Source organism: Pseudophryne corroboree, chromosome 6 (assembly GCF_028390025.1).
Source record: "Pseudophryne corroboree isolate aPseCor3 chromosome 6, aPseCor3.hap2, whole genome shotgun sequence".
Lineage (NCBI taxonomy): Eukaryota > Metazoa > Chordata > Amphibia > Anura > Myobatrachidae > Pseudophryne > Pseudophryne corroboree.
Genome location: NC_086449.1, coordinates 468347819 through 468360393, shown reverse-complemented (window position 1 = coordinate 468360393; position 12575 = coordinate 468347819). Strand labels below are relative to the sequence as shown.

The window sequence follows — 12575 nt, the reverse complement described above, 5'->3', positions numbered from 1 at the left end:
GTTCTCCTCCATCTGGAGCTGACAGTCCAATTCCTGCAAGCCCATGGTGGCTCATCAACTGGAAGAAATCCTCCCTGGTCCCTGCTCAATGGTTGTTCTTGTCCCAAGAGAAGGTCCTGAAACTCCAGGACAGGATAAGATGCTTCCTTTCTCATCCGCGAGTGTAGATACACTGGGCGATGCAAGTACTAGGCCTCATGGTGTCGGCTTTCTACATAGTAGAGTATGCTCAATTTCACTTTCGCCCTCTACAGAAGCTAATCCTTGCCAAGTAGGAAGGCCTCCCTCACCGGATCATGTCTCAAATGATTTCCTTGACTCCGGAAGTTCGTCTGTCACTGAGCTGGTGGCTACAGGACCAACAATTGAGCAGGGGTCATCCCTTCTGGATCTCCAACTGGATACTCCTAATGGCGGATGCCAGTCTGCGGAGTTGGGGTGCGGTGTTGGAGCAACACTCTCTTGAGGATCGGTGAACCAGGGAGGAATCTCTCCTCCCAATAAATATTCTGGAATTGCAGGCAGTGTTCAATGCTTTGAAACTGGCCCTGCATCTGGTACAGAACAGGCCTGTTCATGTACAGTCAGACAACGCCACCGCGGTGGCGTACATAAATCATCAAGGCAGCACTCGAAGCCGCATGGCATTGTTGGAAGTGTCAAAGTTTCTTCAATGGACGGAACGCCATCTGCCAGCCATATCGGCAGTGTTCATTCCGGGAGTCCTCAACTGGGAAGCTGACTTTCTCAGAGTGGAGCCTTCATCCAGAAGTGATTCAACTCCTAGTGGACAAATGGGACCTACCAAATGTAGACCTGATGGCGTCTCGACACAATCACAAGGTTCCGGTCTTTGGAGCAAGGACAAGGGATCCTCAAGCAGCGTTCGTGGATGCACTGGCAATTCCATGGAATTTTTGGCAGCTGTATGTGTTCCCTCCGGTGTCACTCCTGCCCAGGGTAATAAGGAAGTTCAAGCAAGAAGGAGGAATCCTACTTCTGATCACTCCAGCGTGGCCCAGCCAGCATTGGTTCTCAGACCTACAGGGTCTCTCAATAGAGTGTCCTCTTCTACTTCCTCAACGCCCAGACCTCCTCGTTCAGGGCCCATGTGTTTACCAGGATTTGGCCCGGCTGGCTTTGACGGCTTGGCTCTTGAAGCTTCAGTTCTGAGGGCCAAAGGTTTTCTGAGGCGGTCATTCAAACGATGTTGAAAGCTCGTAAACCGGCTTCGGCTCCGATTTATTATAGGGTCTAGAATTCTTACTTCACCTGGTGAATTTCGATGCATACAAGTTCAGTACTGCCAAACTCCTGGCATTTCTGCAACAGGGCCTGGACTCAGGCCTTCGTCTGGCCTCCCTCAAGGTTCAAGTTTCAGCCTTGTCAGTGTGGTTTCAGAGAAAAATTGCGACTCTGCCTGACATTCATACCTTCACTCGGGGTGTTTTACGGATTCAACCTCCCTATGTTCCTCCTGTGGCTCTTTGGTTTGTCGGTTGTTCTGGACACCCTACAAGAGTCTCCGTTTGAACCTCTTGAGTCTGTGGACCTTAAATGGCTTACACTTAAGGTTTAGTTTTTGCTGGCTATTGCCTCTGCTAGACGGGTTTCAGACCTGGGTGCCTTATCCTATAGGTCTCCCTTCTTATTTTTCACCGTGACCGTGCGGTTCTTAGAACTCGCCCTGGTTATCTACCTAAGGTGGTGTCATCTTTCCACCTTAACCAAGAGATTGTGGTGCCGGCCTTTTGGGGGTCATTCCGAGTTGATCGATCGCTAGCTACTTTTAGCAGCCGTGCAAACACATAGTCACCGCCCACGGGGGAGTGTATTTACGCTTTGCAAGTGTGCAAATGCCTGTGCAGCCGAGCGGGTACAAACACATTTTGTGCAGAACAAGACCAGTCCTGTAGTTACTTATTCTGTGTGATGATTGCAGGGACGAAGGTCCCAGAATTGACGTCAGATACTCGCCCTGCAAACGCCTGGACACGCCTGCATTTTTCCAAACACTCCCTGAAAACGGTCAGTTGACACCCATAAAAACCTTCTTCCTGTCAATCTCCTTGCGTTCGGCTGTGTGAATGGAATTGTCGCTACAAGCAGTGCAAAACAACGATGCTCTTTGTACCTGTACGCCATGCATGCGTAGTTTTGCAGTTTCTTTAAGTGATCGCTACACAGTGAACACCGGCAGCTAGCGATCAATTCGGAATGACCCCCTTTATCTCTCCTGATTTGTCTTCCAAAGAGCGGTCTTTGGATGTGGTACGGACTCTCCGTATCTAAGTGAAGAGAACCGCCTCCCTTCGGAGATCTGATTCTCTTTGTCCTTTTTGGTTTTCATAAACATGGCTGGCCTGCGAATAAGCAGACCTTGGCCAGATGGATTAGAATGGTGATTGCACAAGCTTCCCCCTCCTCCCTCTCCCCGAGTACCTAGCCCAGGGGGGCGGAGTTTCGTGGAATGACGCGGTTGCGTTGTGACGTCAGCACCCTCAGGAGCTCATATGGTTGGCTGTGGCTACTAACTGTTATCGTCTCTTTTACCTGCTACTGCATTGGACTGGTTAACAAAACTGCAGCTTCCAACTTACAAACTGAGCTCCAGTGCCTGGAGGTGGGGCTATAGAGGAGGCGGTGCAAGGTATCCTGGGAACAGTCAAAGCTTTAGCCTGTTGGTGCCTCGGAACAAGATCCAACTCTACACCCCCAATGTTATTCCCTGTGGAATCCAGTGTATCTCGCAAAAAGATTTAACAATGGTAAATTCTTACCATAAATCTCCTTTTCTTTCTACTTTACATAACTAAAATAAGATGCACTAAAAAAGTAAGATACCGGGTAAAATGTAATAGCCTGCAAGAAGACTTTGTGCGAGTTTGCCCGGCACAGCCTGCTTCTCATAGGCTATTACATTTGACCCACTGTATGAGATTCCTGTGTTCATGCCTCTGACCGTGGTTAAAACTCACTGCATATATAGAAGTGATTTGTGTCACACTTCCATAAGCTTGTTAAGAGGTTTTTTTCTTTATCTTTAACCCATGGATGCTTACATGGATTGAAAAGGAGGATTCCCCAGAACTTCTGGAATTTGGGGAGCAATAATGTGGAAAATGTGGGGGAGTGTCTTTATTCAAATACAATTTTTAATTGTTGTGTGAGTGTATCTTTCTCCATGGTGTGCTAATATTGCAGCAGACCCTGTATGCCTGGCCAAGCTGTTATTTCTTGTTCTCAGAGTATTAGTATACCCTGGTAGCCATGATAATGCTAGCACTTAGTAATAGAGGTGCCAGCATACACAAACACTTTAAGGTGTTGAAGACATGCTTGGGTGCAGTACTGTAGTACACTCTGACAAAAGGCTAATTTTGCTTTATTTAGCATTCCACCAGGAAAGAAGCACTAACACTAACTTTTCCTCACACCGCTAGGGAATACAACCCTGTAATAACTGTCTGCTGGTTTCCCTGCAATAGTGGCAATATCCTTTGCAGGCATAGCCTAGTGCTGGTATTGACATTTTTAGGGGAGCCCATGCTTCTTTTACCACCCCTATTTTGCCAATACAGCCTAGGCTGGCAGAATACACATAAATAAAAGCATATTTTGCTCTATAATTTGGACTTTTGTCCACCTGTACATGAGCCCCTGAGTGTGTAATCACAGCAAGGCACACTGCATAGCTGAGTTACCCAGACACTAATAGGCCCTACACACTGGGCGATATTAGTCAAAGATATGAACGATCTCGTTCATTAATGAACAATATACCGTTCATATCTTTGAGTGTGGAGGCACCAGCGATGAACGATGCACGGCCCCGTTCTCGTTCATTGCTGGTGCCCCATCGGCTGTGCATGCAGGCCAATATGGACGGTCTCGTCCATATCTGCCTGCACTTCTATGGGGGGGGAGTGAAGAAACTTCACTCCCCCAGTCACTGCCCCCCCACCACCGGGTCGCCCGTCGGCCATATCCGCCATCGGGCAGCTCGCCGGCGGATCGTTAAATGTGTAGGGCCCTTAAGGGCCTAATGCAGAGTTGATCGCAGCAGCAAATTTGTTAGCAGTTGGGCAAAACCTTGTTCACTGAGAGAATTAGATTTGGGTGGGGTGTGTTTAAACATAAATCTAAATTGCAGTGTAATAATAAAGCAGCTAGTATTTACCCTGCACAGAAACAATATAGCCCACCCAAATCTAACTCTCTGCACATGGTTTTGCCCAACTGCTAGCAAATTTGCTGCTGCAATCAACTCTGAATTACCCCCCAAGTGCTATGATCATTGACTAAAACTACTGTGTTCGCTATTACAGAGAAATAGACTTACATATTTCAGGATAATTTGTGGTTACTTTGAATATGTAATAGTTCCTAAAAATATGAAAAGAAGTATAAATAATTCATAGATGTATAGTTAGAATCAGAAATGAAAAAGTAATTTTCAGTGAAACAGAACAAAACAGTGACTATGGGTCTGATCATAGAAAATGCTTTAGGTTGTGATGGGTGTTAGAAACATGTGTAAGCACTTCAGGCAATATAAACAGACTAAGGCCCTCATTCCGAGTTGTTCGCTCGTTGCCGATTTTCACTATGCTGCGATTTGCTGCTAAATGCGCATGGTACGCAGCGCGCATGCGCTTAGTTATTTAACTAAAAACTTAGCAGTTTTGCTGTTCGTGCTGCGCTATTCAGTCGCACTGCTGATAGGTGAGTGATTGACAGGAAAGGGGCATTTCTGGGTGGTAACTGAGCGTTTTCCGGGAGTATGCTAAAAAACACAGGCGTGTCAGGCAAAAACGCAGGAGTGTCTGGAGAAATGGGGGAGTGGCTGGCCGAACGCAGGGCATGTTTGTGACGTCAAAGCAGGAACTAAACGGACTAAGGTGATCGCAATCTAGGAGTAGGTCTGGAGCTACTCAAAAACTGCAAGGAATTATTTAGTAGCAGTTCTGCTAACCTTTCGTTCGCTATTCTGCTAAGCTAAGATACACTCCCAGAGGGCAGCGGCCTAGCGTTTGCAATGCTGCTAAAAGCAGCTAGTGAGCGAACAACTCGGAATGACCACCTATATGGTAAGTTTTGTGTACATGGATATACTTCAGGTCGATTGATGGAATATTAGAAGGAGTTAATTACAACTTAGATTTATAATATGTTTTATGTACACTATATTTTCTTCCAGGTGGTGAAGTCTGAAAAAGTGAAAGACAAAAGAATGAAATTATCACAGAGTTATACATTTGGCGGCAAAATCTTTCCTCCAAAACAAGACATTGCACCAGACTTGAAATCACAATATCATGTCCAGGGTCCAGTGAATCAGGTTTATTCTGAAATCCTTCTGAGCAGGATGTGTGCATGAAGCGGGAACAATACTACAAGCATGACGTGCTTCTGCACAGCCTAACACTTTGCTTTGGTGCAATGAGCAGACTGGATTCATTACAAGCTTCTCCATTTATCTGAGGTAGCACAACTGAAGATATGCCAGCGTCTCTTTAAGCTTTATGGGATCAAGATGTACCCACATAGATATGTGGTTTTACACCAGAAAAAGGAGCGACCTCCCACTGCTGCCAAGTTTTAGGAAATATAGAACATATTCTGATCTTTAAGACAACACACATGTACTGTACAGCTTGTTTACAAGTGATGAATTATTTATATCAGGAATGTGTACAGGTCAATTGTGAGGGATGTGATGTTATAGTACTCTACTGAGAATTAATTTATCAGATTTTAAATTTTTTGGGTGGTACTAAGATATATTTCATCATGCTGTCATCAGAAGGCTTTAGTGGTCGTCATTTCATGCATGGATGTCAGAGACCTCTTTAACACAGTATTACCCAGCTTTGTGCTTGAACAAAGCCACTGTGTGCTTCATATGTTTCAACACCAACTAATTGGCAGAGAAGTGCCCACACTGCAGCTGATGAGCGTATTATGCCACGTCTGTGTGCTTCTGCCACTTCTGACAACAAACAATGTACGGTACTTTCTGGAACATTCACAGGAACTTGCCAAAGATGAATGTTTTCAATATTGTGCTTAAAATGGAGAAATACTCAATTTCATTAGCAGTTTACATAATGGTTACTTGTTGCCAGTATACACAGTTTGGAAACGTTGCACAGCATTGTTGTAAGAAAACTGAACTTGAATATATTTTGCAATATACTTTTCTGTTATCTTTTATGTTTGTTTTTAGTTACTTATCTTCATTATTGCCACGGTAAAATTGCCGAATCATCACATCAGTCTTTATTGCTCCCTTTGTTTTCTATTGACACGTAAGCTAAACTTTCCAGCTAAGGGCCTGATTTACAGATGTACGCAATGCTGATATTTACGGTTTGGGCGATTATTAGCCAACTGCACATGTGCCAAGGTACTTTAGAGATGCCGCTTGCAGCGAGGATTCCTATGCAAAGTGATTTATAGCCAGGGATCGTTTGGGGCAGGTGTGTCGCAACTGTTTTCAAGACATTTCTGAGCCTACAGCTGCAATCCCATATGCAAAAACTATGGTACCAGCATCTCAGTTCCTGCTGCCATTCTGTGCGACCATAAGGTTACTCACTGCATTATCAGGTGCTGCAGCATTAACATGTTTTCACACATCCGCTGCTACCAAATTCGCAGCTGTGATTGCATTAACGTGCATTTCTGAATAGGGATCTACTCTGCTGTTGTACTGTTGGCGTGCAAATACACAGATTTTCTTTTTTGTTAAATGTCTTCAAAATGTCATAACAAATATTAATATCCTGAAATGTAAGCAAAACACCTGGTTGTTAGTTAACCACGAAGGCACCGATGTAGCGTTGAATGCAAGCTGGCCGTAATTGATGCCACATTGCGTGCAGAGTACTGAAGGGGTATGTTTGTCCATATGTGGAGATGTACACATCTCTGTAGTCATATCACCCCTATCTGTACAGTTGGTAGCTCTCATTATCACTGCAATCTTGCACCAGCCAAAGATCTATATGAAAACAGATATAATTACACTTATGCCCGACTCTGCATAGTCTGCAATTCTGTCGACATGCGCTGAAGTATGTATGAGAAGAGAACAGAATTGTACAAAGTCTTTTGCAGAGGCAAAAGAAGAAGACTGGTGGTGCACACTTAAATGTATGTATTGAAATGATAAAGGAATTTTTTTTTATATTGCTTATTTCAATATTCTTAAAATAGAGAACAAATTATAGTGTTTTAACACCTATTCGTGATCTTTATAATTGGCTGGAAATGACTGGTATTACACTGTATCATACCAAATACAGTAATAGGAAACAGTATGCAAACTATATATTATTCCTTTTCCTAATGAGGCAAAATATAATGGGTGGTCTTCAGGATGCCGACTGACCGGATCCCGGCGCACAGTATACCGGCGCCGGGATCCCGACGCCGGTATACCGACACTTATTCTCCCTCATGGTGGGAGAATAAAATAGCGTGCCCGTAGCGTGGTGAGCTCATTTGCGCTCTCGCCACACTGTCAGTAGGCCGGCGGTCGGGCTCCCGGCGCCGGTATGCTGGTTGCCGGGAGCCTGACCGCCGGCATATCGTAGTGAACCCAATATAACAATAGACATTGCATATATAGGTACTATTTAGCATAAACTGCTATGTAAATAAAGCCAAGACTATTTCCACTCACAGGTAAGTGAAAAGGTCACTAGAATTCAAGTAAAACTAACACTAACCAAACGACAACAGAGACGCGTTAAATCCTGCTAACGTAAACCATTTTGTCACCACAGCTGAAAATACAGTGTGTATCAACCCTTAGATAATAAAAGTCGGCAAAATAAATAATTGTCCTGTAACATGACATTTATTATGTTTTGCAGGGACAAAAAGACTTACACTGTAAATACTGAAATCAGAACCTTATACTGTACATTTACAAGTAGTGAATATCCTTTGTTGTCATAGATTGGGCATTATTTTTGTCCACAAATGTACAAAAATATACTGTAGTTTTCATTTACCATAAAGTGAATTTGCCTTTACCATAACATAAATAATACTCTTCATAGATATATATTTCAGTCCATATCAGCCATAGGCAGGGAAACAATTCTAATTTTTCATAGCAGAGATAGTCTACATACATGCAGCATAACAAAATTGCATGCAATAATGTCATATAAATAGGATAATGTAAATGCTATAAATGTGTTCAAGACTGTATATAGAAAGTAAAACAATGAGATTGGTTATTTCTTCTCTTACAGCTGAGTATAAAGTAAAATGCATCTTCATGGTCCATAGTTTCAAATGAACATTGGTTGTATAGTATGTCATACTTATACAGGAGAAAGGAACAAAAAAATAAAGAGGGATATTCTAGGAAATATTTGATGTCATAATGACCATATGAGACATTATACATTACTTGTCTATCATAGGCGATAGATCAGATTTGTCCAATCTAGGCCAATATTATTAAACATCTTTCCAGATGGTATACACATAAATTTACCAAGGGAGGTAATTGCAATAATATACAGGTCACTTTATAGAATAAAATCATATCTCCTTGCTAAATGTTAGTGATGGTTCATCCGGATGGATGGGGTAGTGTGTCTATGCAATTGATTTTCAGGTGTTCTGCCTCTTGTCACATTCTATATATATATATATATATATATATATATATATATATATATTTATTTATTTTGAGTATCCCATATCCAAATATTCCGAAATACGGAATTTTTTGAGTGAGAATGAGTTAGTGAAACCTTTGTTTTCTGATGGCTCAATGTACACAAACTTTGATTAATACACAAAGTTATTGAAAATATTGTATTAAATGACCTTCAGGCTGTGTGTATAATGTGCATATGAAACATAAATGAATTGTGTGTATGTACACAAACTTTGTTTAATGCACAAAGTTATTAAAAATATTGGCTAAAATGACCTTCATGCTGTGTGTGTAAGGTGTAAATGAAACATAAATGCATTCTGTGCTTAGACTTGAGTCCCATCACCATGATATCTCATTATGGTATGCAATTATTCCAAAATACGGAATAATCCGGTATCCAAAATACTGCTGGTCCCAAGCATTTTGGATAAGGGATACTCAACCTGTGTATATATATATTATATATTATATATTATATTATATATATATATATATATATATATATATATATATATATATAGGGATAGAGGTATCCGCGACCGACGGTGTCTGGGTAAATATAACTATCCATGAAGAGATGGCAAAAAAGAGATATGCGGTACTGGGATATAGTAAAAATTTTAACAATACATTTATATAGACAAGTATAATGATAAAGTCTCATAAAAAGATAAAACTATAAAATGAAGTAAACAAAAAAATTATTACAAAACAATGGATATTAATGAAGGGCTAAAACCATAAATTTGGATAAAAAATGAGCGATTCGAGCTTATCTTAGTGAGGAGATTCACATGAGGTACAACCAATGCGTTTCGTCAGTCCAACCTGACCCCTTGATGAAGTCTGCATATCTCTTTTTTGCCATTTCTTCATGGATAGTTAGATTTACTCAGACACCATCGGTCGCTGATACCCCTATCCCCCAATTTCTATTTTTAACTTCTAAATGGCATCTTACCTATGCCTGATACTTAGGGGCTAGCTGACACCCTATAAAAAGAAGGGAGTGCTTGTATTGTGTCAACAGTGACTATCTATTTAAGTTTATTCACACCCACCTGTTGTGCCGTACTCCTATTGTTTATATATATATATATATATATAACTCCAAACAATGGTAGCACTCACATCTTCATGATACGCAAACACTGGGGTGTCCCACTCAAATACCGAGGTATCCAAATTGTATATAAGATTCAGAGGGGGCACTCTCCAGACTTTTTTGTAAATATATCAATTCATTTTATTCATAGTATACGTTACATATTTCAGCGTGATAGCAAAGTTTTCCTCGGAAAAAAAAGTCTGGAGAGTGCCCCCTCTGAATCTTATATATATATATATATATATACAAACAGAGAACCCAGCACTCACCAAAGTAAACTCACTTATCCTCAACAATTCAATAAATAAATGATGGGGGTTTAGTTGGTGGATTGGCCAATGCACGGAAGCCTGTATACCGATTCAAGGTACCCCACCTTCATACAGGTCCTACACTATCACAGAGTCTTAAAACCTGACTACCACACTGCTGCATCATCTGCCTGCTAGATGTAATGTGTACCTGCCACAGACTATATGGCTTTTAAAGGCACACTAGTCACCTATTGCACTGGCTCAAAGATGATTGCTAAAAAACAGCTGAGACAGGTTCAGGATAATGAAGTCCACACAGGGGTGCATGAGAAAGCTAGTGGCCACGGTTAATAAGAGCTAACCATAGATTAACCCCTTCATATACACACAGAGTAAAAACCACAGCACTCACCGCACCAGAAGCGGGGCACAGCTATGCACTTACCACTCACAGGGTGGGGTGCATGTAACACTGCACTCTCCACCACAGAAGCGGGGTACACAGCTGTACTTACCACTCACAGGGCGGGGTGCATGTAGCCCATGACCACATCGCTCTAATAAATACAAACAGAGAACCCAGCACTCACCAAAGTAAACTCACTTATCCTCAACAATTCAATAAATAAATGATGGGGGTTTAGTTGGTGGATTGGCCAATGCACGGAAGCCTGTATACCGATTCAAGGTACCCCACCTTCATACAGGTCCTACACTATCACAGAGTCTTAAAACCTGACTACCACACTGCTGCATCATCTGCCTGCTAGATGTAATGTGTACCTGCCACAGACTATATGGCTTTTAAAGGCACACTAGTCACCTATTGCACTGGCTCAAAGATGATTGCTAAAAAACAGCTGAGACAGGTTCAGGATAATGAAGTCCACACAGGGGTGCATGAGAAAGCTAGTGGCCACGGTTAATAAGAGCTAACCATAGATTAACCCCTTCATATACACACAGAGTAAAAACCACAGCACTCACCGCACCAGAAGCGGGGCACAGCTATGCACTTACCACTCACAGGGTGGGGTGCATGTAACACTGCACTCTCCACCACAGAAGCGGGGTACACAGCTGTACTTACCACTCACAGGGCGGGGTGCATGTAGCCCATGACCACATCGCTCTAATAAATACAAACAGAGAACCCAGCACTCACCAAAGTAAACTCACTTATCCTCAACAATTCAATAAATAAATGATGGGGGTTTAGTTGGTGGATTGGCCAATGCACGGAAGCCTGTATACCGATTCAAGGTACCCCACCTTCATACAGGTCCTACACTATCACAGAGTCTTAAAACCTGACTACCACACTGCTGCATCATCTGCCTGCTAGATGTAATGTGTACCTGCCACAGACTATATGGCTTTTAAAGGCACACTAGTCACCTATTGCACTGGCTCAAAGATGATTGCTAAAAAACAGCTGAGACAGGTTCAGGATAATGAAGTCCACACAGGGGTGCATGAGAAAGCTAGTGGCCACGGTTAATAAGAGCTAACCATAGATTAACCCCTTCATATACACACAGAGTAAAAACCACAGCACTCACCGCACCAGAAGCGGGGCACAGCTATGCACTTACCACTCACAGGGTGGGGTGCATGTAACACTGCACTCTCCACCACAGAAGCGGGGTACACAGCTGTACTTACCACTCACAGGGCGGGGTGCATGTAGCCCATGACCACATCGCTCTAATAAATACAAACAGAGAACCCAGCACTCACCAAAGTAAACTCACTTATCCTCAACAATTCAATAAATAAATGATGGGGGTTTAGTTGGTGGATTGGCCAATGCACGGAAGCCTGTATACCGATTCAAGGTACCCCACCTTCATACAGGTCCTACACTATCACAGAGTCTTAAAACCTGACTACCACACTGCTGCATCATCTGCCTGCTAGATGTAATGTGTACCTGCCACAGACTATATGGCTTTTAAAGGCACACTAGTCACCTATTGCACTGGCTCAAAGATGATTGCTAAAAAACAGCTGAGACAGGTTCAGGATAATGAAGTCCACACAGGGGTGCATGAGAAAGCTAGTGGCCACGGTTAATAAGAGCTAACCATAGATTAACCCCTTCATATACACACAGAGTAAAAACCACAGCACTCACCGCACCAGAAGCGGGGCACAGCTATGCACTTACCACTCACAGGGTGGGGTGCATGTAACACTGCACTCTCCACCACAGAAGCGGGGTACACAGCTGTACTTACCACTCACAGGGCGGGGTGCATGTAGCCCATGACCACATCGCTCTAATAAATACAAACAGAGAACCCAGCACTCACCAAAGTAAACTCACTTATCCTCAACAATTCAATAAATAAATGGCATCTTACCTATGCCTGATACTTAGGGGCTAGCTGACACCCTATAAAAAGAAGGGAGTGCTTGTATTGTGTCAACAGTGACTATCTATTTAAGTTTATTCACACCCACCTGTTGTGCCGTACTCCTATTGTTTATATATATATATATATATATATAACTCCAAACA

At 42.5% G+C, this 12575-nt stretch overlaps 1 protein-coding gene across 2 annotated transcripts in view; it reads left to right on the top strand.

Annotated features, from left to right (window-relative positions):
- Nucleotides 1–6216, top strand: part of CPED1 (cadherin like and PC-esterase domain containing 1) — a 590522-nt gene extending 584306 nt beyond the window's left edge. For both annotated transcript variants that reach the window (XM_063927207.1, XM_063927206.1), the window contains one exon: nt 5201–6216. In XM_063927207.1, the coding sequence (XP_063783277.1) occupies nt 5201–5380 (180 nt within the window). In that variant the 3' untranslated portion in view covers nt 5381–6216. The remainder of the gene's footprint in view (nt 1–5200) is intronic.
- The last annotated feature ends 6359 nt before the right edge of the window (nt 6217–12575 follow it).